The following is a 27204-nucleotide window of genomic DNA, read 5'->3' on the forward strand; positions in this document are numbered from 1 at the left end:
GTTTTAGAATTAAGGAGAGAAAAAGACACATTCTATAAGAAATTTTATTCTATAATTTTTCTCCAAAGTTTTTTTTTTCCATTACTTCGATTGAATAATTATAATGAATATGTGTATGGAATTTATAATTGTTACTTTTTTTGATGAACTTATTACTAATAAAGTTTTATAACAATTATGCTATAATACATATACAACATCCTCTAAAATCAATTTATATAAAATATTACAATATTATCCGTGCATTGCACGGGTAACTTACTAGTGTTTAAATTCGTGCTTCCACACCAAGATTAATGATGGCTATTAGAAATAGATTTGAAAACTGATCAGTTGAGTAGGAGTTTAGATTCCAGAAACTTTGTTCTTCTTGGACTTGAACCTCTGGCTTGTCTTGGACTTAAAATTGGTTTCTAAGCACACTCAAGACACACATAGACTCATATAAAGAATTACATTTGATCACGGTTTGTCAATCTAGTCTTATAGACACAATAAGTCCGTCTCCATTTGTTAGATAAAAGCCGTAGGTCTCATTATCTTCAGCCTATGATGGTTTGCCTCATGAAAAACTATTTTGGGAGTAGGAGCATGGAGAGGAAGCCTTGCGTAGATTATGTGCCAAGTATCCACGTGCAATCTCATTATTGATAATTTGTTCAGGTTTGTTCGTGGTGTTTAGAGATTCATACCTAAACTCTAATCTTCATTGATTGTCTGTGTTGTGGTATCTAACATGTGTATCCCTCAAAATCTTACAAAAGTGGAATTCAGCAGATCAGCCTTTATATGGCAATTAATTGCAGGGCCAAAGAAAGTCAGAATATGCTTCTCAAAATTTAAACAGAGGACCATAGCAAGAATTTAATTATATTTGCAAAAAGTTAAATATGTTGCAGAATCAGAGGGCATTTTATCATTACAAAAACTGATACAATGCCTGAAATTGTACAAAGAGTTCCTAGCTGTACATATTACATCTGAGAAGTAGATGAGAATTAACATTTACGGCTGTTTAGTGACTAGCCATTCCTCTAAGCTTGAGAAATTGCTTCCTGAAGATACTTGAAAGCTTTCTGATAATTAAAGAAACCCATAAACCAGAAGTCAAAATTATCGACAGTAACTATTTCCATGTACTTTTCTGAAGGTCTCTTCACATTCTCGCTTTGGTTGACTCTCTTTATTTTTGTTAAAGGAATCAAGACCTGCAACAAATGGATATTACATACAATAGTAAGCAACGAGCCAAACAGCAAGAGACACAGATAGAGAATACATAATCTTTTATAGGTAATATACCTTATAATGGATTCTTTTCATCTCGCCATCTGAAGAAGAGATTTTGATTGATCTCTCACTGCAGAATGCAATCTTGTCTGTGGAGATAAAGAGTAGGCCAGCTATAGGACCAGCTGTGGTTGATAAATAGCATTGGGAAGCTTTCAATAGTTTTTCTCCTTCTCTAACACTGAATAACCTCTTGAAGACTTTCTCCACACCACCAACTTTAAGAATTCTAGCCCCCAAGCTCAACTTCCCCTTCACAGTTTCAGTGATTTTGGGCCCTATTCTCACTGCAGTTTCACAAGAGATAAAAGAAATCAAAATTTGATAGAAGTTACACGTCATATGTTCAGTTTACTCTATTTAGTTGTTGAGAAGATGGAGGAGAAGTCAAGTCATCCTATATTTTTCATCATTTTAAAATATATTCTGCTTTTCCATCTTGCCTCCAACATAAGATTAAACGAAAGACAACAAAAACCACCTACCATGCTCTCGGACTCCATGTGCAAAAGTGGTTCCTTTTTTCCCTGCCTTGTTCTTCCTTTTAAGCTCTGTATCTGCACTACCTGCAAAACAAGATTGTCTGATTACTAAAAAGGAATGATTTCACCAATTGATTGATGGATTGAAATAGAGAAGAGGGGGTTTTTAATATGTTTGGATTTGAGAGACATACCTTTAAGTGATGGATTGTTGTATTGGCTAGCAGGATCAAGTAAGTATCCCTTTATTGGTGACCTATCAACTTTGTATGCTGCTGAGCTGATTGGTATTCCAAGAACAAGTTCCTGAAGTGAGGATTCCATGGTTGATGAGTAGTGCAAAGTTCACTTCTCTGATTTAGCTGGAAAAGACAGTAGTGTGCAGGCTGCAGCAAGGGGTGTAGAATGTTCTCCTCTATCAGAATACAAGGAAGAAATGTTTGTTTGGGTTGATCAAACCTTATGTTCTTGAAAGGTATTTAAAGGAATGAAAATAGTACATTATTCTTAAAAGATTTGGTTGCATGAGTCAGCTGTGGCTCATCCACGAGAATAAAGGTCGTGCAGGCTTGGACTCTTAAAGGTCATGATGTATGTTTGGTTCCTTTCAGAAAAGACATTATGATGTATGTAAAGTCCAACTCTTCTGCTATGAAATTCTCCAAAATATTAGAGGAAATGTGGATATGGGTTTTTTTTTTTTTTTTTTTTAAGTTGGTTTACTCTACCAAAAAATTTGAAAACAAAAAATAAAAAGGCCGTTTCTGGTTATGCCTAAACTAAATCGCTTTACATGGGTGAAGTTGGAATGTTGCCTTAATTATTTTCATAAATAATTCATTTTTCTACATTTCAAATTTTGAAGTCCAATGATTGTGACAGTTGAATTTCTATGTTGGAAAATTATAGCATTCAACAAAAGGGTCCCAGGAAATAAAGTGTCCTGATTTACTTAAAGACCTTTACTAGTATTAAGCATCATAGGTTGCCTCCTTTCTCTTATGCTGACTATGCCACGGTGTGCCATTGATTCCTTTTGAGTTGGCATCTTAGCTTTCTGATGCCACCCTCTTTAGCTATACCAATATAAGAAAAGGAAATGGAAAAAGCATTTTCATACCAAATTTGTGGTATCAACCGACTTCCCTGTATAAGATATGATACCTCAAACTGTCCAACTGCAAAGCCACTTTCACCTAAATGGCTGCAAGTTGAATGAGTTTGTCTGGTTGTGAGAATTCATTCCTAAAGCTCACAAGAATTATGTTCAACTTTAAATGCTTGATTAGGAAAAACTTCATCACAAAGTCACAATTAGGTAGGACAAGAGCACACATGCTGGTCTGGAGTACAATCAATCTTTTTATTAGCTATCTTTATTTTTATTCAAATGGGCAAGTAGACCTAAAAAATAAAGATGCCTCATCTCCTTTGCAAATGCCCATGTCAGCATTGAACCAATAGGGTGAAGTATGCTTTTGTGTTTGTGAGAAAGGGGATTGCCACACATATCCACATAGGACCTTTTACCTCCCACATGGCCATTGCAGTGGAGTTTCTATATTATTATTATCAACTTGTTGATTGCGTTGAGCACTGCTCCTTAGCTTTCAAGGACCTCAGTGATATAAAAGTGGCTTTTTAAAATAACATCATTAACTCTGAGCAACATCTTGAGGTGTTTTTAGAAACTTCTTATTTTTTGAAAAGCTAACTTTTTTTCTTAAATTTGATTTCAATGGTGAAATTGAGTTAGTAAACATTTTATTTTGCTTGGCTTGTGTAGAAGATCATTAATATTTTTAAAAAATTCTAAATAACTAGTAAATAACTTGTGCTCGGAAAAGTTTTAAAATTTATAATATTAAACTAAAGGGCATGTGATTTTAAAATTTGTGTAAGGATATTTTGATACGCAAAATAATGAAACCCAAACAAGGTAATCTTGTTATTAGTAGTATAGATTCTTTCTTTTTTTTAAAAAAAAAAAAAAAAAAAAAAATATGAAATTTGATAAGTAATTAATTATAGTTTTTTTTTTTTTTAGTTAAGACTTAAGAGTGGGTGGTATTTGAATATTGGATAATTCTATTGAAAACACTAGAAAGTATCAATTGGGCCACAAACTACAAGACTCTTGGCCATAAATGAAACAACTAAACATATAGAAAACTAAAAAATAGGAAGTTTGAATAAATGCTTGAGGACTCCAACCTAGGAAGCACAGACACAGAATATGGGTACAATATCGCAACACAAGCAATTTCTGAAAAATGTTAACACGATAAAGCGATTACAACACTAGTATAACACAGTTACGATGCCTCAACTAAAGTATCCTTGCTTCCTAAACTCAAACTAAAAGGGTGTGAAGCTATGCAATTTTGAATTTACTGGAGGAGACTAGCTAAAAAGTATAACAACAACTCAACATCATAATTTTAGCAATGTTCGACACATTTGCTAATTAAGAAGGAGAGAGATGCTCATTTAATTTTTATACATTGATACTTGGAGTTGGGAGATTTGAAGTTTGAACCATGGATGTTTTTATTGTACAACAAGAGGCTAGCTGAATTTATGACTAATTTCCTCACTTATTCAGCCGTTGTAAGTTGTAATTGTAGAAATATCACAAATAAATAAAAATTAAATTAAAAAGAAGAAGAAGAAGAAGAAGTTACTTTGTCTAGATTATTTTTTAAGCAATATAAGTCACTTCCTTTGCCCGACTAAAATAAATTGATAATATGTCATGGCTTTTGCTCTTCTCGAAGGAGGTAGAAGCGACGTTGATGTGGCTATAAAAGTATAAATCCACTTCAACACTCACTTGAGGGATTGACCACCAAAGTCGTGATTTCATATAGATTATAAATGAATATTATTCATCTGAAAAAGTCTTTGATGAACCAAAATAGATGAAAGTACAAGTTTAGACCCTAGGTTGATTTTGGAGGAAATAAATCAATTTTATTAAATTATTAACCAATTATGATTTTGAATTGAATTCCAATTAATTAGCCACAGTATACAAGTCACCAAATAAACTAAAGTGCAATAAAATAAACACAGAAAATTTGCTTACAAAGTGAAAACCAATGGAAGAATTCAGAGTGAAAAAACTCCCCAAGGCATATTCACTCTTAGAATCAAAATTTTTATGGTAGAAATAGACATCTATCCCTAAAGCTACCTCCAATATATAGTACTTACACATGAGATCACACGCTGCTCCAACCCGGTTGAACTCTTCTAAAGAGGATTATATTGAACACAAACTTCCCATGTAACACCTTCAAAATTCTTCATAGCAACTTGACTGTGTAGGCTATATGACTTCACCAATGAATTTCACATTGAACTCATGAGATTGGTGAACTGAGAGATTTTGGTATTGAAACCCTTGTGGAGGCACACATACTCTTTCTCTCTTGTTTTTAGCCGTCCATAATGTTCCCTTACATAATTAAGTGATAAGGTCATCAATTGATTCCATGGGCTGACTTTAGAAGCCTTTTAAGAGAATCACCCATTCTCGATTGATCAAGACTCTGTTCAGAGTGTGTCGAGACATTGTTCAATCGATGGACTATATGTCGAGATTCCAGACAATTCCAAAGGTTAAGCTAATTTTGAGTCATGTCTTCATTGTGAAAACTCAGTTTGCGCAAGAATAATTTTCAAATTTTTTGGTGTATGATGAAATTGAAACTGCTAGTCAATTGGCATAGTGAAGCAATTGATTGCTAAGACTCATATGAGTCTTGAATGAACTTCTTTTTTCTTTTTTCTTTTTTGAGGGAAAGTCTTGCATGAACTTGTTACTGGATTTTAACAATTTGAACCATTAGTGTTAACAGGATGTGTCAATAGACAATAGCACAAGAGACAAAGTGGACCACATTCTCATTTTTTACTTTTTAGATTATCTTATAGTTGTGCGCGTATATATATATATTTGTGTGTGCATGTGTGACAGTAAAGTCGGCACAGGTCAGAAAATTAGTGCCTTTTGATTGTATATGTATGTGTGCGTGACATTAAAGTTGGTATAGATCACTAAACTTGTGCCTTCTGATTGTATACCAGGTCAGATGGGTGGCAAAATGATCCATTTCTTTCTTAATTGTAAAGTCCAAAATTGAATCAAATTTATGACTTAATTAGTTAATTGCTGCAGAATATCTATCCAGAGATTAAATAATGGCCAAAAAAAATAAAAGCATCTGACATTGAACATTTGACATTGTTCATTAATAGAAACGTATATACATTTTCGAAAATTGTATGTTGCTCTTTCTTGCTTCACATGACAAAATACATTGGACAAAGCAGAGAGGAAGACAGATGATACATCTGTTCAAATCACTATTTAAGCTTGAAAGACTGCTTGCTGAAGATATTTGAAAGCTCTCTGATAATCTATGAAACCCATGAACCAAAACTCAAAATTATCTCTGGTAACTATATTTATGTACTTTTGTGAAGGCTTCTTCACATTCTCACTTTGGTTGACTGTCGATATTTTTCTTACTGGGATCAAGACCTGCAAAAAATTGATATTGCTTAAGTTAGCAGGCATGAAGAGAGAGAGAGAGAGAGAGAGAGAGAGAGAGATGTAAAAGATATCATCATGTGAATTACCTTGTAATGTACTCTAATGACTTCTCCATTTGGACAAGAGAATTTGATGGCTTTATCACTGCAAAAAGCAATCTTGTCTGTGGAGATAAAGAGGAGACCTGCTATAGGTCCAGCTGTGGTTGATAAATAGCATTGGGAAGCCTTCAACAGTTTCTCTTCTTCTCTAACACTAAATAACTGCTTGAAGACCTTCTCCACCCCACCTACTTGAAGAATTCTAGCCCCCATGCTCAACTTTCCCTTCAAAGTTTCAGTGATCTTGGGCGCCAACCTCACTACAGTTTCACAAGAAGTATAGTAAGAAAAAAAGTCACTTAACATTCTTTTTTTATATATATGTTTCATTCAATGTTATTTCAAGAAGAGTATGTGTAGTACATGCTCAGACTAGTTTGTGATAATATACCACTAGATCCCAAAAGGTTATCTCTTAAAAAACGGTGAATTTAATCATTTAACCGTTGTTCTAACCGTCTGTATAGTTACTGAAAAAACAAGAAGTAGGAAAACGATTTTTAGAATCAACTAGCTAATTACCATCTCAATCCCCAGTAGTATCACTAATATTAACTCTCTCCTTTTTAGTGGAACCCCATAGACAATATCAAATTGTTAATATCACATGGAAAACTTAAATAAAATTACTTACCATGCTCTTTGACTCCACGCCTAAGCCTGTCTGCTTTTTCTCCAAGTTTGTTCATCCTACTAAGAACTGAGCCTACTTTACCTGCAATATTGAGACGTCACATTAGTAAAACAGCTTTATCTACATAATTGATTGAATGATAGAGTAAAGAAAGAGTTTTACTTCGCTTGCATGTAGAACCACTTAGATTGTCTTGGCTAGAAGGATCAGGCAAGTATTTCTTTGATGACTTCTCAGCTAGGAATGCTGCTGAGCTAAGTACATGTCGCTGAAGGGATTCTTTCATGGCTGATAAGTAGCGCTAAGGTTCACTTCTATGTCTAGTTGGAACAACTTGTGTTGTTGGGAGACTGGTGTAGAATGTTCTCCTCTATCAGAGAACAGGGAAGTGATGCTTATTAAGGTTGTTCATACCTACATCCTGCAAATGTATTTATAAGGATAAAAATACTAGGAATCTCAACTATTTGTTGCATGGGTGATGAGTCATCTATGGCTCATCAATGAGAAAAAAGGCACAGACATAGGCTTGTAAAGATAACTACTTAAGAAAATTTATTGAGAAGCTCACATGTTTGGTTGTTTTTAGAAAAAGACTTGTAGAAAGGAACAAGTCTTCTTTTATGATTCTTCAATAGATTATCACAAAGGAAGACTTGGTCCAATGGATTTAATGAACCGTGCCCTACAAAATGGGGACTCAGTTGGAATCCATGTGCGCTGGACTTATTTAAAGTTTAAATCATATTTTGGGGGTCAATGTCTTTCTTAACATATAGGTCACCCTGGAAGTGAACCATTTCATTGCATTTCCTTCAACTATGTCTTAAATTCATTGTGTTTGTGACAATTGAATGCAGAATATGTTGAATTGGGGTTGTTGCTATTTTAATCCCATGAGTGGTAATGGCTCCAATTTATGTGAGGAATACGGAAAAATGAGTTATTCTCTCAAATGTTGTCAAAGCAATAGCATTTCATTACATTTTGGTAGAATGAACAATCTCAGACATTAAATATTGTTTTGATTGAATTTTGAGTATTGGCACTTAATGTTGCTTTATCGGAAGAAGACAATAGTGCTTATTTAACACTAGATTAAACTGATTTTATACCCCAGTGGTCCAGGGGTGGCAGTTTATAGTTAAATGGTTCAGGGGAAAGACATTCATTTTGTATATTTGTTAGTTAGATTTTTTTTTCCCTTTTTTTTGGGGGGGGGGGGGGGGTAATGTCTCTCAAGGAATTCTTTGGGAGAGAATAAAATATCCTGATCACTAGATTAAACTAACATGCATCATGCATTGCCTCTTTGGCATTGGAGCTATTTTTCAATCATACAATCTGAACATGCATCACGTATTGCTTCTTTTTCTTATACTGACTATGTGAGAGTGTGTAATTGAAACTTTCTTAGCTGGCATATTAACTTTGTGATGCCAGCCCTCTTTAATTATTAATATAATATAAGATAAGATAAGATAAGAAAAGGAAAGGACAAAGGCTCCCGCAATCTATGACTACAAGATATGATTATGATGTGATTTCAGAGTTTGTCCAAATTTACCTTCGGTATGAGATTACATCAATAAGCAGCCCCTTTCTTGAAGATAGCTGACTGAATTTCTTTTTTTTAATTATTATTTTTATTACACACACGTGTGTGGCACACATATATGTGGTACATAAGAGCTTTGAAATTTTTTTTTATTTATAGAGATATCCTAGTTTTTTCATCATCTGGATTAATCTAATTGTGCCACGTGGATGCTTACCTATTTTCAACAAAACCTAGTGATATATAAGCATTAAGATAGTTTTTTTTTTTTTTTTTTCTCATAACTAGTCTAAGTTAAGCTACTGGTCAAACAATTACAACCCAGGTAGCATGCTGGTTTGTATGATGGAATCGACTACTAGAGCTGATGTAGTTTTCTGCGATGCATCTGTCCTGTTTCTTAGGAATTTCACATGGAATGCTCCACAAAGGGATATTTTTCTTCACAGTTACACTATGCTTATAGGGGCCTCAAGACCAATTGCCTCTTCCTGCTCCACATCTCAGTTTGTAGCTGAATTGCTGAATTTAGTGTCTAAAAGCTTGTCATACTCAAGGAAACACAAGCAACATACCAGGCTTGACTGCATAATATATGAAATTTTGGGGAAGCCTAGCAAATAGTACACAAGAATGCTTGATTTTTTTTTTTAGCAAAAAAAAAAAAATCAAGTTAAATTGTCTTACCAATGCTTGCTACTTTTAGGTACTAATCATCACCCTTTTCTTGGCTCAAATTTATGCTAATCACCACTCAATCTAAGCATTATGAATGTGAACTGTAAAAATAAGCAATTTTATCCAACGAAATCTGAAGCTTTCTTAATATGAAATTAAATATCACAATTAACATGGATCTGAATATCCATAGCTTTTATTGCATCAGCTACTCTCTCCATTTTCATTGCACGACTACCCTTCACTAAAACAACATCATTACAATCTAGCCTCTTTACGATTTCTAATGCAAGGTTTGCTGCATCATAGGCATGTACAGTATCTATCTTATCAAATAAATTCAAATTCTCAGCTGCTGCAAAGAACCTCTTCCCAACAAGGCCAACTAAGTCAATCTGGGAATCACAACAATGGTTTAAAATCATCTGATGAGACTCCATCTCCATGGAGCCAAGTTCTAACATGTCTCCAAGTATGGAAACCCTTTTACCACAGCAATCAAAGCTTTTTAGTGAGTCTATGGCAGCTTTGGTGCTAACAGGATTGGCATTGTAGACATCATTTAGTATTTTGATGCCATTTTTGGCAACTTCAAGCTCCAACCTCATGTGAACAGGATAAAATCTTGACAAGCACATCCCAACTTCAAAAAGAGAAGACCCCAAGAGAGTTGTAACCGCTGCTGCAGCACATGCATTGAGTGCCAGATGCAGACCTGGACTAGGAATTAGAAACTCCACCCTGAATATAAACCAGTCATTCATATGAGATATTTGACAGCTAAAAAAAACCTTTTTCTTTTTTCTTTTTCTTTTGATAATGCAGGGAACCTTTTTAAAGAAGGGCCCTTGGACTTGCCTCTAGCCAATAACACCTAAAAACAGCATTGACATATGCTCAATTAAGCTTTTAAATATCCAACAACACAATATCTTTCATGGTCTGACAGTTGAGTACGGCATTCCCCAAGCAATCTTTGAAGGAGATTTTGAGATTGTTACAAAGGCTTTGAACAATACAGAGGTTTGCATGGCATGGTAAAATGGACTTAAAAAGGCTTAAATAGTGCTGCTTCAATCATCCGAAGACAAGGCAACACTGTTGCCCATGCATTGGCTCGTAAAGCTAGATCTATTGAGGGTGAACATGTATGGATCAGGTCTGTCTCTACAGACATTCCACTATAACCCTTCCTTTGTTTCATGAATAAAATTTCTTACTACTTTTGTGGTGGGGCTTAACATCCTTCTCACATTATCCTTAGCCAGGAAAAAAAGGGTCCTCATGAATGGTTTGGAATTTCCAGAATTATAGTGAAAAGGTGTCAACAAATGAAGAATGCAGTTATCAACAAGGGAAACCTATTTAAGCTGTTTTGTTCAACATTTTCTGCTCTATCTTGCTGTCTTAGCTCATGCCTCATTGTTCTGCTATAAGCAACTACAACACAATTAAGTGAAGACATAAAACACATGCATCATCTTTCATTCAAATTTGCAAAGGAGATGGAAAGCAAAAAGTGTTGATTCCCTCTCAGATTATTTTAAAATGAAGAAATGAAAAGGGGGGTGGGGGAAGGGGGGTGGTGAGAGATAGCCTGTGGTATATCTTATAATGATCTTACTTCTCTTTATTTTTCTCTAGTACAACTCGAACTGCAAGACCTCCATCAACGTTTTCAGCAACAATCAATCGAACATCACAGCCCTCACTCCGACCAAAGAGCACCTAAATAAAGCCCAAAAAATGACTTACTACTGAATCCATACACCAGGGTTAATATTTTTTTATCTAATGTAAATTATGATGAAATACAATGAATCCCAGTTCCTTTCATTAAATGAAAAGGCAACAAGTATGCAGTTTTACAAAACACAACAGTAAAACTCCATTGCGGTTCAACCACAGATTACTCTTCAACATTCATTTACATATTTTCCCCACCAATAGTGTCATCAAGAATAAAACCAAAAGGCAATCCATGTGTGCATTTTATCATGTCGCTGTTAATTAAATGTTAGCACAATTCACTGATAGTCTGATACCATACCAGAACACCAACAGTCCAGTTGAAAGACTGTTGTTGTGTTCCATTTTCTTAGGGATATTATTAAGCTTGATTAGCTATATGTTCACAAGTAGAAAACCAAATCCAAAACAAAGCAACTTTATGAATTACCATATAAAAAACAAACCAATTCAGTTCCCACGTATTTAGAGTAAGTTAAACTACTAAAAAGTAAAAAACAATACTTGATCAAATAGGAAATTAAATACTTGCTAAGTTCACTCACCTTTTTAACCCCATATGGAATAGGAAGGCTCATAACTAATGGATCATCAGCATTCAAAACACACACATCCCCTGGCTTCGCATTCACTAGTATCTCCCCTTTCGCCATTGCAACCTCCTCTAAACTCGAAAAGTTCTCCAAATGCGAAGCGCCCACATTCAAAATCACCCTTATTGATGGCCTAGCCATCCTTGAAAGCTCCAAAATCTCTCCCCTTGTACTCATCCCCATTTCCAAAACCACAACCCCTGCATTTCTAGGAATCCCAATCAATGACAAAGCAACTCCAATCCCAGTATTCCAATTCCCGGGACTTTGATAAACTGGGTTTCCTAAACTTTCAAGAGCAAGAGCAATCATACTCTTTGTTGTAGTCTTTCCCACACTACCAGTCACTCCCACTACTGCCCCATTGAATCTGTTCCTTGCATAATAAGCCATCTTCATCAATGAACTCACAGTGTCACCATTGATTTCCACAAAACCCTTGTCCCAATTGTCACAAACCCGGTTACCAATAACTCCGACACATCCTTTATCTGCTAATTCAGGGTTTATGAAATCATGGGCGTCGAAGTTTTGGCCAGCAATCGCAAAGAACCATTGGTTGGGTTCAAGGGTTCTGGTGTCTGTAGAAATGGTTCCAGGAGGACCCCATTTCACAACTCTGCCATTAACAGCTTCAGCAATCTCTGTGGCAGTCCAGAAGAAGAGGGATGAATTTCCTGGATCATGATAATGGGCATTTTGGGGACAAGAATTTGTGGGGTTTTGGGATGCTAAAAGCCTAATGCTAAAATGGGAAGTGGGGAGCTTGTGCTTGTTGTGTGGTGTTGAATATGAGTATCTGGGTTTGGGAATTCTGGGTGCTTGAAGAAAAGAAGGGCTTGGACTTGGTGTTGCTTTCATTTCATGGGTTCAATCTAAAACCCTAAACCCTTCAACTTACAGAAACACATAAAGAAGTGTTTTTCGCTTAAACAAATGGCCTATGTGTCACTAAAACTGAGAAATTATGAGTATGATTGTATGAAGTTGAAGTTTCACAATCTCATGCAGAGTGCCGACTATTTGCATCCAATTTCTCTGCTACAGTTATTATAGATTTGTATTCTCAGCTAAATTTTAATTATTAAAGGCTGGGTTTGGACAGTGGCAGACCGCGCATCTCCCCTTCTTTTTTTTTTTCTTTTTTTTTTGAGTCCTGTACTTTGTTTATGACCCATAAGTATAAATCTCAATAAAATCAATTTTAAAATTAGTCTCACGATATTATTTATATATTTAAAAATTATTTTATTATAATGTTTTTAATTTTCAGTAATAAGCGACATTTAAATAGATTAAGTATTACAATAAATTTATGGTTGTTTAATATAGGCTAAGCCAAGAAGCTATAGGCGCATTTTGTACAGGTAAGGCTCTTCGTATCAAATTTTTTGAGAGGATAAACTTATAACGTCCACTCTTATTAATAATTTTTTATAATTAGACCAAGACATCAATCAGTTTTTTGTGTAAGCAGTGATTAAATCTCAAAATTCTTATATAACCATCAAAGATTTTGTTAGTTAAATTAACTGGAACCCACTCTTATCTATCAAATTGAGTAGGCATCATAAGTTAAAATTATTTCATAACTATCAAATAAATAAATAAAAAAGCATGGTCCATAGATTTATTAATATGTATAACAATAATAACAATAATCATGATATGTACTTTATTCGAGGAAAAAATTAAGTAATCAAGAATGTTGGTAGGAGAGCAGTAAGTGGTAACTCATGTATTTTAGATTCTAATATATTTTTTAATATATCTCTTTGATGTAAACAAACCTGAGAATGACTTAATTTTCTTTTGCATATAAATTAAGTGCGGAGATTTCACATGAATGAGTCTTGGAGTTTAACTGCTTTGTGTGGATTAATGTAATATTAACGTTAGTCAAGTTTCGAGATTTCACATGAATGAGTCTTGGGTCATGGCAGAATAGTATAATCAAGTTTGAACATGTAATCCCATCCAAAAAAAAAAAGTTTGAACATGATTTCCTTTTTTGACAATCTAGAAACTTCATTAATCAAGCCGAAGAGTCGACACTAATGCAATCAGTCTTACAAGCATCCAACATAACTTTTGGGGCTTCTTCCCTTTACAACAAAAATAGCTTTTAAGCCCAACAACAAGCTGAACGGCAATGTGCACTGCAAAATCAATACTTTTCCTAACCCAACTAAACTTACATGGAGAAAAAGACTTGCTAAGTTCATCACACCATCACCTCTCCACCACTCACAATTCGCCACGTGGGCGAGTTCACGGTTTTTGTTCTCTTCCAAAGCACTCCAACTATGTAGATATTGTCCACTTTGAGACTCATACCCCTCACGGTTTTTGTTCTCTCTCAAAGTACATAGCAATGAGAGAAAATGCCTCTACACGTTAAAGGGAGGTCATTCCTTATAAACACATCTCTATCTGCTTCCCTAGGCAATGTGAGATTCCATGGAATGCAAGACCCGTTTTGGGTCACTACACTGTCTCTAGCCACCACTAGTAGGGCAGTTAAATCATCAATGATAGTTGCATCCACGTTGAGTTTGACCAGGCCTGTAGGTGGGGGTTGCCAAGATTCAAGTCCTTTAACTCTTTTAAATACCTTAGTCTTCTCATTAGCAATAACGAAGTCATATTCCTTGACCCTGCTATCTATGCTATAGTGATGACCATAGTATCCAGTATCCACTATTGTTATTATGCACACACTAGTTCCTTAAACTCCAAATTGAGTCCAAGGTGGACACCATACGTAGTGAGCACATTGAAGCCTCTCCCTATGAAGATGAGCACCTGAAAGGTGGGCAAAAGGATCTAGCAGTAGCACCAAATTGATAATATATTCATTTAAATTTATTGGGTTATTTAATACGTCCTATCTTTATTGGGTTATTTAAATTTATTGGGCTAGTATCAAATATTTAAGACTAGCTTCACTTTGCACAGACTAGCTTCTTTTTCTTTTCTTTCTTTTTTTTCTTACACAACCTAGCAGCTAAAATTAAAATCAATATATTGCAAACAACTTCATCAGTCAACATTCAACATGGTGGTCATAAGAATTAACAGGCTGCGCCCAATTGAGTCAACATACACGGAATGGATAATGCTTTAAGAAAAAAGAAATCATAGAGATGATAACGTGCACATGCAATAAAAAGTATTCTGTTTGCGACCAAACTTTAGATACAATGTAATATATAAATACAATGCACCCTTTGACTTGACAAGTAAAACCACCACTTCAATTTTCTTAGCTAACCTTGAAATTTCTTCCAAGTTCACCCTATAAATCTCATGCACAGATGTGTGCATCACCCCTTCCCTTTCCTAACATGTGAATTCCACATAATTGTAATACCCACACTCTATGAAAGAGTATGATGCATATTTCTGATATATGAAATAATTACTGCTTCCAAGTTCCAAGTAGCCATTCAAAGGAAAAATAGATTACCTAGCCTCCAAGAAGGTATCTCATGCCTTTGAATTTACGTGGCATTTGAAATTATGAATTCATCAACTAAGATGGGAACAATGAAGAACCCACCATAAAAACCACTATAAAAAACTAATGGCACAAGCTCATCCGAAATTCCCAATGATTTCACAATTTACCATTAACAAACTAGTAACCCTTCTTAATTTTAAGAACAATGCTAAGACCACAACTCGCCACGTAATGAGTTGTGAATGATGGAGAAAAATTGGTGAATCCACAACTCTACCACTCACAACTTGCCATGTAGCAAGTTATACATGTAAAAAGTTGTGATTCTAGCATTTTTCAAATTTTAATTGTCCCGAGCAAGATGGTAAATTTAACAAAAGATTGAGTCCTAAATAAATGACAATTCAATCTCTCAGGGTCATCCAAACGACTTTGGCTTAGTAAGAGATGCAACAAATTGTTCCCTTTCATTTTCTAGAAAGATAGAAAGAAATGCAGCCATTTCAAGAACTGCAGCTTTATGGTCTATACCCATTTGAGTAGCTATTATAGAACAAATATATACACAAATATAACTCCTAATGTATTACAGAGGCAAGTTGTTTTGTATTCTTCTGTCAACAATTACAACGGATAATCACAAGAGAACATTCATGTTAATATACTGAACCAATTGCCAAGACACCCTAAGTTCAAATAAATAAATCAGAGAGGATGGTTGATATAGCAAAGCCCGGCGGTTTAGATATGCTACTCAAAAGTAGTAAAAGATATAAATGGTTCTTTATATCTTGTGCCATAGAACTTAAATACCAACTACTTCTAAAGACTAATAATTGAGCTTAAAATCTTCATAAGAGAGCAAACTAGAACTATCCTACTTTTAAACACTGCCAACTCTTCCAAAGTCACCTATACACAAATTCAGGTAATCTACCCATATGGCTTATTTAGAATGGATACAAAAATAGATAAATGACAAACATTAAACAACTTGTGCTTAATAAGCAAAAATGTTCAGGCTCTGATCTAAGGGATTCCAATAACCCAACAAGAGCACAAGCAATAGTCTTCTGTCCTGCATTCATGTTGCGACTAAACGGCAGATTACCTATGTGCAGTTGTGTGAGGCATTGGATATGCCATTGTAGCCATGTTCATTGGTGCCCCAGGAACCATAGCTCCAGTAACAGGTGCTCTGACACCATATGCCATATGTGCTGCTGTAGGAAGATTTACCGGTGTACCAACTGCTGAGACAAGGGGTCCTCCTATTGGCTGACCTATGGTTGGAGTGCCATACATGCCAACACCAGGGGGTCCAGATGGAGGCTGAGGGGGTTGTTTGGTTGATTTGCCAGAGGAACCTCCTGCAGGACTACCATTTGTTTGACCAGTAATTGGTCCTTGGGGTGCAGAAATATCTCCATTGCCGACACTAGTGATGTCGTGAATGCTCGATCGCCTCCTATCTTTGTTCATTGAGTTCAAACGAATGAAGTACTTTTGTGCATGGCTTGCCACTTGTGTAGGTGTTCTCGTTACCACAAAGTTTCGTGATATACTTCGCCAGTCGCCTTTCCCATATTTGTCCAAACCAAGAAGAAATAACCTGATTGTTGAAAGGATACAAAAATTAAAATTTGCATTAAAAGAATAATATTACAACATTAGATCTGAAAATGTGTGGTGTACAAAAGTTCAATAGATGTTACATTAGTATCTTCAACACCAATATATCCCTCTTTAGTCTTTACAATGATTAGCCATTGTTTAATCAAGGTACCATCCTTTTTTTGATAAGTATAATCAAGATACCATCTTAAGACCATAGTTCCTCAATTTGTACGTCACAACACAATCATGAAAGTCCACACTGACCACACGTACACAGACAGCGGATTTATAGAGGCTGAATTGCAATATGCAAACACAGACAAGAAAGTGGCTGTGGGTTACATCAGGTTAAAATATGGGCAGATTTACTACAACACTATAAAAGTAATTGGTTTAGGCAGATACTGTTTTTTATCAGTATGAATGGCCTCTGTTCTAAGAACTTCTCCCATGAAGACCAAACCATGTACCATCTGATATCCTCCACAACTGAACTTTAACTTACTGGCAACCTCAAAAAGAAATGCACTACATGAAATACTCAGTTTAGTGATAAAAAGACCGTAGAAGTTCGGCGAATTTTAATCCAAATAGAGAGTAATGCAAACATTGTGGGAGCTAAACAAAGGACACTGATGACAGGAGAGAGTGTAAAAGAATTAACCAGAAAATGTCAGTCAAACAAAAGTTACAAATTGATTAAATCTGGGGACAATATCCATTCCAGTCTAAAGCAAATGAATGGTGATGGCCAATGAATGAGGAGGTGACATTGGGGCTTAAAGCCCATTGACAAGTTAATCCTACAGTTCCCAAAAGAACCTAGAAGCTAAAGGAAATTTTTATTGATAATAAAAAGTAAGGTTGTCTTACGATAATGCCATAATCTTCTTTCTATGAGAAGACAAAACCTAAACCCCCAAAAATTTTAATGACCTTTGATTCAGACTAATCGTAACCATACTTTTTTTTTTTTATCAATAAGTAAAAATTTCATTGAACAGAAAAAAGATAAAAGCAGTAGATAGAAAGTATACTAAAGAAAACAGAAACAGAGAAAATAAATATATGAAGGGACAGCAAATCAGAACCACAATCCTGTGGAGGAGAGAAAGCCTGGTTCCAGACAAACAGGTCGCTCACTAATTGCATTTTGAGTTTGGCAACCAAAGAATCTTTGTCTTCAAAAACACAAAAATTCCTCTCTCCAATTAGGCCACATCAAGCAAGATGGAAATAAATCCACATAACCAGCCTGCCCTTTTTAACAGAAATACCAGTCCAACTAATTGTAACCATACATAATTAAAACAAACCAAAAGAGAATCAACTATCCTAGAATAATCTAAAATACACCCAACTGCTATATACCACATTATGTACTCATGCCACAGTAACCTGCTCAGTGACATGAATTATTTTAGCTTGCCAACCTGCATCAAACATTCAGCTCAACTAAATTCCTACTTGGAATCTTGGATGATTATTATATCTGATTATGATCAAAATTGCTAAAGCAAATTGTGGCTCCAAAGCAAATGATGGATGTACTTGGAATTCAATTTCTTAGACTTTAAATGGCTTGAGGTCCATATACAAATCAAGATGTGAAGGGGAACAATCCATCGAATTCGTGTTCTGATTTTCCCATCACCTATTGAATAGGCTACTACTCTTAACAGATATTGCACTGTATTTTGTTAGTACCAATTTGATCATTGAAGGGATTTTAAAGAAAAATATGGTGCTCCACATAGCACCATGGCCAAATAAAGGTGTTTATCACAGCTATCACCAATATTCAGTGCATTTCTGCATTCATCATGGACAGCGCCATGGATTCAGACATGGCGAATAAAAGGATTTGTTTTTTAAAATAAGTAATGGGTATTATTGAGATATAGAGGTATATATAGCCCAAGTACACAAGAAGTATACAATAGAAGCACCCACATTTCATCAGAGTGAATATTAAGAGTGAGATCGTGTTTTCTTCTATAAGCTCAATATATATTCACCAAGGCCTTCCTTTCCATTTCAATAGGGAATTATTATTCATCTGCAGTTGCTATTACTGCGATTTTATAAAACAAAGGAGCAACTTGAGAAAACAGGGAACCTAGGTAAAGGTCTATGAGATGTGTGGAGGTAAAAATAGAGAACATAAACGATCAATGCACACTCAAACAGCATATTTTACAGTTCACCTAAAACAATGGCTAAATCCATAGAATTTGATGATTACAAAAGGAGTTAAAAGAGGCATCAGCATATATATATCGCCCCACTGCTCAGGCTACACGTGTATAAAATTATAACAATGAGCCTAGGACGTCTACAAACACCAATTTTGCTCAATCCAAGGCCAGTCAAACCCCTGGCATAACCAACACAGTAGATCAGACCCCACACACATCCTATCACAACTAATCATGATGAAATCACTTTTACAGTGTTTTTACAGAAATCAGCGCATACTTCATGGGACAGTCAATTGTGTAACCTTGAATTTGCGTATTTACTCAGATAATTAACTACACATCTACAAGTTACAAACCAAACTAAAGTGGAATTTCCCTCAGCCAAAGGAAGAAAGAGATGCTCACTATACACATGTAATCATGTTGTCAGCTAAAACTTGACTGCAAATAACTCTAGCCAACTATATCAAGGTTGACTAACTGTCTCAAGCCCACTTACCCTTGAAGCCCTTTTACACCTTTGAAGGTACATCTCAAAAAATTATATCATTCAAACCTAAATTTTGGACGCAGCATAGCTTGAGATCATGGGAAAGTACCAAGAATATATGTTTCTGGTAGTATGGTTACTTAATAACAGAGAAACAAAATCTGAAGCCAATCTCATCAGCAATTATCTAAAGGTTTGATGGGATCAACATGTTTAAGAGGAATCGTTATTATTGAATAAAAGCACAATTCTAAATTAAGCCACATCATCAACAAAGCACCATAAAAACATGGTCAAATACCATGTTTACACTTGAAATGAATACAAAAGAGACCTTGACTTGAACACCTTTTTCTTTTGCGTAAAGTTAACTTGAACACACGATTAGCATTGGAATCCCCTTTCAGGCCATGCTACTACAGCATACTAGTGAACTTGAAAATTGATTATTTTTGGGAAAAAAATCATAAGATTAGCATAAAAGACCTCAGCAACAATACTTCAATAAAGGAAGCTGTGCAGAAAATCAAAGCTCACTATAAGTCCATAACTAAACTACTTACAGTCATCAGAGTCAAAATGTTTTGTAAAATTTATACTCAGAAAAGACTTTTGCTTATAAAGCAGTGCTGTATACAAGATTCCACACAGAAACACAATAATCACTAAAGTAATGCAACAGTAACCAATCTTAAGTTCTTAACCAAATTGGATACTTATCAGGAAGAAAAGTTCTCAACCATATTAGATACTTTTGAGGGTTCCACCTATGAATATATACAGGGCCAGAAATAATACACATGAAAACAAAGATACCTGTGTTCATCTTCTGTCCACGCAATTCCCTTACGGCGTTCCTGATCCGACTTTGATGCCTTACTTCCATGATTAGACTCACTGTTATAGTGCCCCAAATGGCCACCCTTCTTACCCGTTCCTTCGTCGCCGCCATGGCTTGTTGAACCTTCTGAAGTAGAATTATAGGCAGGCAGAGGCACACAGCCAGATTCAATCTGGTTAACATCATCAACAAGAAGCTCATAGTGATGTTTAACCTCCTCTAGTGTTTTCCCAGGTACATCAGCTGCAATTTTCTCCCACCGATCTGAAGCATCTTCAGAATAAGTTGCCAGGGCATTCTCAAATGCCTTATCTTGCTCTCTAGTCCACTCGGAGCTACTACCCGCCTCGTCCACAGTCATCTAGCTTTTCTTTCTATTTTTCTTTTTTTTTAATCCACTATCCAGAATTGAAGCCACAGGAAGAAGAGGGAAAAGAAATATACCAAAGCTACTGTTTTCTGTTTAGTCTAGGCTAAACCCATCTCCAAAACCATGAACTTTCTAGAGTTGCTCTTGGAAATCAGATCTGAATTACTTTTATAGTAGGCTTTCAATACAAAAACTTTGATGGTGAGCTAAAAACTTTTATAGTAGACTATAGAGGTAAGCAAAGAAACAGACCCAGAAAACGCCAATGGAACGGAAGCAGAGTTCACCCCCAATAAAAATCACAGAACTCAGTGAGGTATGTGAAGAGTTCAATGGTGATTTGCTCCACAATTCAAGACTTGGACTTTAGTGAACAGCTGACCTATTGATGAATGAAAAGGCAACGTAGCTCAGTTAGACCATCAGAAATATCTGAAAACCATAAAATGAAAGATGCAATAAATGGCAATTTTAAGCAAGGGGTGAAAATAGAAATTAATGCAAACGGTGAATTCAATGGATGGAAAATACCAAATAGGGTTTTGGATTGTGAAATATGAAAGAGACCATGGAGAAACAAAACAAATAAGAAATCCCCAGAAGATTATAAAATTGATGAGAAAGAGCATTCAAGTTGCCAAAATAAAAATCCAGTAACCAAAAGCTTCACTGAAAACAACAGCTTTAACAGCACAGGCCCACAAAACTTTTAACCTTCTTCTAGAACTTTTATATTACCGTTTAAAGCCCAAGTTTACAGATTACATCACACCCTTCATATACTTTGCTTCCTCTAGCTATTAAAACATACAGTAAAACCAACATAAACTACATATCAACTCCTCAAATAGCTAACAACACAAGTCATAAAAATTTAAACTTTCTTTCATCAAAGCAAAAAGATTGAACTTTCTTAACAGAGATGGAATGAGAATGCCAGAAACCAATGTAAATCTAGGTCCTATCATCAAACAGATTACAAAAAAAATGAAATTTTCAAACAAAAACTAAAATCGAACTAGAAACTGTAATTTATGGAGTAAAGGGTGTCCTATTTTAATCACACTCCTGATTCTGATATTTTGGATCCTAACTAGTTTTAGGAAAATACCATCTCAAAATTCTAACCATTTTTAAAGTCAAAAAAAGACAAACAGTAAAACCCACTAAAGGAGCCGGGATGTGTTGAAAATACTGACTCAGTGATTCCTGAGATTATAAAGTTAAACCCTTGATTTGAAATACCCACTTCAGAATATGTGCCTTTTCATTCAATGTTTAACCCTCAAACAGTAAATTGAGGGGGGCAAAAAAACCAACATAAATTACTTTTTAAGATTCAAAGTACACCACTATCTGGACTCTGACAGTTTAACCAACAATCATAAGCCTTTATCTTTCAGATTCTGCTAAAGACACTGTATTAACAGGAAAGTAAAAAAACCTAAGTTAGGATTGAGTGTGCTAAACCTTACTCCACCCCTTCTCTCTGTTAAAAAATAACCCCAAGTTTACTTCTTTCTTTAAACAAAGAAAGACTTCTAATTTAGAAACTTCTCTGATTGTGTATGTCTTAGACTACAAATAAAACACTTTACATATACAAAATAAAGCAGAATTGTGTGCCTAATAAGAACAAATTAGGAGCATTCCAGAATCCAGTAAATCAAAAACAACAAAACAAAAAGACCCATTTGAAAAATAAATAACAAAATTATGGTGTAAACAAAAGTAGTCTAAAATGGGGTGAAAATTAAATTACAAGGGGTTAGAAATAGAAATTATGGGTGATGTTGATGGTTTATCCTGAAATATACACAAAAGGAGGTGCAAAGGATGGGTCAATTGGTCCCATCACCACCAACTACTTTGTTACAAATAGGACAGCTGGGATTGAAAAAGGCCTCAACCCCAAGTTGCAAAAACCCACTGAATCTGCAATACCCATTAATATCTGACAGATAACACACCAAGAGAGAGAAGAACCCAACAACAAAGAAAAATAAAACTGCAATCTAATCTTTCTTTTAATTTCTTTCCCTTCCTTTTTATCCAAACAAACAAAAACAATTACATAAGATGTCAGAGGATGAGATAACTAGGAATAGTTGCAGAGAAAAAACAAATAACAAAAAAATGTAAGAAATTTTTTTTTTTTTAAAAAGCATCATGGGTGTATGAGAATCATCACCTTTTGCGCAGGATGATAGAAATCATGCAAAAGTTTCAATCTTTTTGCCACTGCTGGCGTTGTTTCAGTTCTGATACTGTTGCAAAATAGAGTCAAAAGACTATCTATATATATTTATATTTATAATAATTATATATATTTGTGATATATCCAAATATCAGGGACAGTCCTGCCCTGTCACCAATTTGGGTCCTACCAGTATTAAAATTTACTGTCGTTTTTCGTTTTTTCATTTTATTTTGAGGATATTATTGATATTTCCAAAATTTTTTCTTTAAAAAAATTAATAGCATTATATATTATAATATTCATTTATCTGTTCTTTTTCTATTAAGTTTTTTTTTAGGAATACTAATTATTTTAATAAACACACACATGAAAGAAGAGAAAGTTTTAAAAAATATTAACTTAGATAAGTTGTGCAATAATATTAGCCATTCAATGATCTGTTTGCATCAAAACGTCCTAACAATTTTTATTTTGTATTTTAGGAAAATAATTGTCTGCAAAATTTCAATAAAAATATGATTTTTCTTATGTAAAATATAATTTTATAATTATGATAATTATTAATAAATAAGCATTTATTATGATTGTGTTTTTATACGGAAACTACATATTCTAGTATTGAATTTTTTTTTTTTGTTATGTAATATAATAATTATGGTAATTATTAATTGACATTTATTATAACTTTGTTTTGGCTAAATTATGCATTTGGTCCCTTGACATTTACAATATATGCCAATTTGGCCCTTAACAATTTAATTATGTCAATTTAGTCTCTAATCTTTTGATATTATGTCTAAATAGTGCATGTTTATAAGTAATGAATATAAAATAATAATTTGGCTAACAATTCTATATAAATATTATTTTTTTGTCATCTAAGTTGCCATGTAGATTTCCATGTGTTTTTTATTTAAAAATTAATCAAGCTAATACTTAACACAAACTAAAATCACATACACATTTGTTATTTCATATAATTGGTTTTATAGATACTTCTAACTGTTTGTATTATGATAATTTTAATCACATATTTTTTTAAGGACAAAATTTAGCTACAATATTTGTTGTAACTTAAGGTTATAAACTCACTTAATAAAATAAATATTATTATATATTTTGAAAATCTAACCGTTAAATTGCATGTTATTTACGCTCTTAATACACATATTAAATTTTATGTTAATCGAATATTGTTTACTATATGATCTATAAGTTTATATTTTGTGCATAATTTTAAATTACAAAAACTTGCAATTTAAAAAATTTATTGATGAGTTTTTCAACAAAAAAAAAAATTTATTGATGACATAGCTATTATTGATCTTTAATTTTCTTAAAATTTTACAAGCATGGAGGAAATAAGAAGAAGATGTAATCCAATGGTAGATTTGTCAAAATTCACATCCAATAAGAAGATATTAAATTTGTAGCCTAAGGTTACAATTAATTTTATAGTTAAATTTTATTTTTTTTTAATCTAAAATTTTTAATTAACCTTCACATCTCATAAACACACTACCAACTAATATTAAATAAAACATTTCTCTTAAAAAAAAAACAAAAGTTAAAACACTCCTAATTCATAAAATCCCTAATCCTAGTGGGACAAGAATTTGGTTTCACCCTTTAACACACCTTTCTGTTCTTGTAAACAAAAGAAGGAAAAAAAAAACAGTAAGACACTTTTATTACTATTTTGTATGCAGGTGGGGCCAGTGTATATGCCTTTCTAAGATTGATTTAATCTAATAAGTAAAAGTTTCCTCTTTTATTGCTTTGTTAATCATTAATTTTACACTGTTTTCCCTTTTGATATATTTTTTAAAATATGGTAATTGGTCAACAACTGAATATTTGGAATTAGTGCAAGTTGCCACGCGCTGAAGTGAACGTAAAGATTAATGTATTGCTACGTCAGCACCACATCAAACTTCACGGACTAATAATTAACAACAGCACATGATCCGCTTGTGGTTGTGACACTTACTATGGCCCATCCCTTTTTTTTTGGCAATTAATTCTCCTTCTACAACGGGATTTCTATGATTCCAATTCCTTTTTTGTCTTTTTATTTTTTATTTTTAAAACAAAAAATGGATATATAGAGGCAAGCAATGTGATTTTTCTATTTAGATGTGACTATAATAACATCTTACCATCTTTCGAACAAGATCTCATGCTTCCAGTCTGTGAGAAACTTACTTTTAATCTTTAAACCATTTGAGACGAAGATGAAATATAAAGAATACCAATACACAATTAATTATTGAGGCTCGAACCCAAGTCCTGAGACTTGTTGGCCTGATATCTAACCAATTAGCCCACTTGAATGTTGGTTTTTTGTCTATTTTTTTAGTTTTACAATTTATTATCATTATTTTCAATAATTGTAATGGAGAAAAAAAGTGGGTTTAGAAGATGGAGATGTTTCTACTATCTACCATTTCCTTTTTGTGTTTTGACAAGTTTATCAGAGATACAAAACTTTTCACAAATAATTTTTTTTCATAATGGTTGAATTGATATGGTGTGACTTGTGATTGATAATTTGGTACTAATAAACATCTTTTCAGTGGAGAAAGTATGTGTACCTTTGTGTTTTTGTTTGTTATATATAACTTTAACTCTTCCTTTTTCATGTGTTCAAGAATTTTAGGTCCTATTAAGAGCTTTTAAGATTAGCTTCTCATACTATCGCGCACGCTTAGCGATGGTCACTCCACAAGTATTTGTGTGAGGAGTAAGGGTTGAGTTCAAATATCCAGAGGAAACTTTATACATATATATACTTAAATTAGACTAGAGTAGAATTTTTATCTTTTATATATATATAAAAGATCAGCTTTGGAGCTTCCCACGAATTGCACATGCATTGCTAATGATTGCTTTTTTATTATGAAGATAAATCATGTACTTAAGATAATGGAAGTCACATAATCCAACGATAGGCCCACAAAATTGAAAATACACAAAAAGGGGAACTTTGAGCTTCTAGTTATACTGATATTTTGTTCACAAAAAACCCAATCCCACTTCCAAGCTAAATCGAGCAACCCCGGTCTCCAGAAGGAACAAAATTTGATATAGACCATATCACCACCCCACCACTCAAACGCTTGTGGAGAAGCTAGCCCAAAGATTGTTTGACAGGCCTATGAGCTATGGCCCGTGGTAAAACATTTAATGGAAGCTAAAACACTGTTGGGCTTCTGAATGCACCAACGAAGGCTATGTGGCTCTTGGTCCTTGAAAACGAGACTTCCAAGTTGTTTAGTTCCTTTTTCTTTTCTTTTTTTCTTTTTTTGGTTAAAAGACGATAGCATTAATGTAAACAACTACATCAAGATCAGTACAGAGTCTATTGAAATACACTACATCAAGTTTTAGTTCCATTCATATATATATATTTTAGCTTCAAAACTCAAAGTACATAAATCCAAACCGGCACAATATCTTGAAAAAGTCTGAATTTATGTAATTGTCTATTATAATGTACTATGGAGTCTAGTTCTATTTGAAATAGGATGCCAAAATTACAATAACAAGGCCACGCCCATACAATTGGGCCTTCACCATGTGGGCTGGACCAAGGCGGCACAATATCTTGAAAAAGCCTGAATTTATGTAATTGTCTATTATAATGTACTATGGAGTCTAGTTCTATTTGAAATAGGATGCCAAAATTACAATAACAAGGCCACGCCCATACAATTGGGCCTTCACCATGTGGGCTGGACCAAGGTGTTTTATATGTCTGAACAACATTTTCTTACAATTAAAGTGTAATGTAATTACTCCTCAGGCTAAAGTTCATATTTTTCTTTTTAAGTAATATGGACATTTTGAGGACAATGTGACTTTACATTGTCTTGAGTTTCTTGCAACGTTGTTGACATGGAATTTACCTTTTCAAGATGTGATATAATAAGTTGGAAAATTGTTTAATCGCATGTCACCTAATTTTTTTGTTTTCAGGAACTAAGATAGGCATAAAATCAAATTAAGGAGCAAAATGAGATTATGTCCAAAATATAAGAACCAAAAGTATCTTTTTGCCAATAGTATATAAATGGAACGGTTTTGTTTCTCTCTCAGGTCGCAATATACTTTCTTATAATTGTTTTCTTTTCTTTCTTTTTTTCTGAATAAAATATAACTTTCTCTAAAGGGAAACATAAGATGAACCCATAGTTTAGGCAAGCATTGATTCTTTCTTTTTTATCTGAACATCTCTCTTAAGTCTTTTATCTCACACGTACACTCTCTCTTTGTAACATGTGTTTGCTCTGACCTAAAGAGAAAACTAAAAACGAAAAACAAAAAACTTCTAAGACAACATAAAATGTCAAAATTTATTCTATAACTGTCTACAT

At 34.1% G+C, this 27204-nt stretch overlaps 4 protein-coding genes across 4 annotated transcripts; all 4 read right to left on the reverse strand.

Annotated features, from left to right (window-relative positions):
* Nucleotides 1-854: 854 nt before the first annotated feature.
* On the reverse strand, nt 855-2225 carry LOC142607946 (GEM-like protein 4). The gene is made up of 4 exons (XM_075779636.1): nt 1967-2225; nt 1776-1856; nt 1303-1577; nt 855-1208 (listed from the first exon to the last, which is right to left on the reverse strand). Exons 1-4 carry the CDS (start codon nt 2094-2096, stop codon nt 1035-1037), a joined length of 660 nt encoding a protein of 219 aa, XP_075635751.1. The 5' UTR covers nt 2097-2225; the 3' UTR covers nt 855-1034.
* Nucleotides 2226-6002: 3777 nt separating this feature from the next.
* LOC142607819 (GEM-like protein 4) lies at nt 6003-7593 on the reverse strand. The gene is made up of 4 exons (XM_075779455.1): nt 7231-7593; nt 7069-7149; nt 6420-6694; nt 6003-6321 (listed from the first exon to the last, which is right to left on the reverse strand). Exons 1-4 carry the CDS (start codon nt 7352-7354, stop codon nt 6148-6150), a joined length of 654 nt encoding a protein of 217 aa, XP_075635570.1. The 5' UTR covers nt 7355-7593; the 3' UTR covers nt 6003-6147.
* Nucleotides 7594-9411: 1818 nt separating this feature from the next.
* Nucleotides 9412-12720, reverse strand: LOC142606883 (uncharacterized). The gene is made up of 3 exons (XM_075778248.1): nt 11599-12720; nt 10929-11032; nt 9412-10045 (listed from the first exon to the last, which is right to left on the reverse strand). The coding sequence occupies exons 1-3, from the start codon at nt 12505-12507 to the stop codon at nt 9460-9462; spliced, it is 1599 nt and encodes a 532-aa protein (XP_075634363.1). The 5' UTR covers nt 12508-12720; the 3' UTR covers nt 9412-9459.
* A 3107-nt stretch (nt 12721-15827) lies between these two features.
* On the reverse strand, nt 15828-22925 carry LOC142607620 (transcription factor SRM1). The gene is made up of 3 exons (XM_075779174.1): nt 22820-22925; nt 20234-21010; nt 15828-16721 (listed from the first exon to the last, which is right to left on the reverse strand). The coding sequence occupies exons 2-3, from the start codon at nt 20617-20619 to the stop codon at nt 16217-16219; spliced, it is 891 nt and encodes a 296-aa protein (XP_075635289.1). The 5' UTR covers nt 20620-21010; nt 22820-22925; the 3' UTR covers nt 15828-16216.
* Between the last annotated feature and the right edge of the window lie 4279 nt (nt 22926-27204).

Source organism: Castanea sativa, chromosome 8 (assembly GCF_040712315.1).
Source record: "Castanea sativa cultivar Marrone di Chiusa Pesio chromosome 8, ASM4071231v1".
NCBI lineage: Eukaryota > Viridiplantae > Streptophyta > Magnoliopsida > Fagales > Fagaceae > Castanea > Castanea sativa.

Coding starts and splice junctions, on each gene's coding strand:
- LOC142607819 (XM_075779455.1), bottom strand. CDS start 7,354: ATGAAAGAATCCCTTCAGCGACATGTACTTAGCTCAGCAGCATTCCTA. Junction 7,150..7,230: donor TGGTTCTACATGCAAGCGAA/GTAAAACTCTTT, acceptor TCAATATTGCAG/GTAAAGTAGGCTCAGTTCTT. Junction 6,695..7,068: donor GCGTGGAGTCAAAGAGCATG/GTAAGTAATTTT, acceptor GTGAAACTGTAG/TGAGGTTGGCGCCCAAGATC.
- LOC142607620 (XM_075779174.1), bottom strand. CDS start 20,619: ATGACTGTGGACGAGGCGGGTAGTAGCTCCGAGTGGACTAGAGAGCAA. Junction 16,722..20,233: donor TGGACAGAAGATGAACACAG/GTATCTTTGTTT, acceptor TTCAACAATCAG/GTTATTTCTTCTTGGTTTGG.
- LOC142606883 (XM_075778248.1), bottom strand. CDS start 12,507: ATGAAAGCAACACCAAGTCCAAGCCCTTCTTTTCTTCAAGCACCCAGA. Junction 11,033..11,598: donor TTCCATATGGGGTTAAAAAG/GTGAGTGAACTT, acceptor GGCTTTATTTAG/GTGCTCTTTGGTCGGAGTGA. Junction 10,046..10,928: donor CTAGAGAAAAATAAAGAGAA/GTAAGATCATTA, acceptor GTTTATATTCAG/GGTGGAGTTTCTAATTCCTA.
- LOC142607946 (XM_075779636.1), bottom strand. CDS start 2,096: ATGGAATCCTCACTTCAGGAACTTGTTCTTGGAATACCAATCAGCTCA. Junction 1,857..1,966: donor CAACAATCCATCACTTAAAG/GTATGTCTCTCA, acceptor CTTGTTTTGCAG/GTAGTGCAGATACAGAGCTT. Junction 1,209..1,302: donor TGAAAAGAATCCATTATAAG/GTATATTACCTA, acceptor CATTTGTTGCAG/GTCTTGATTCCTTTAACAAA.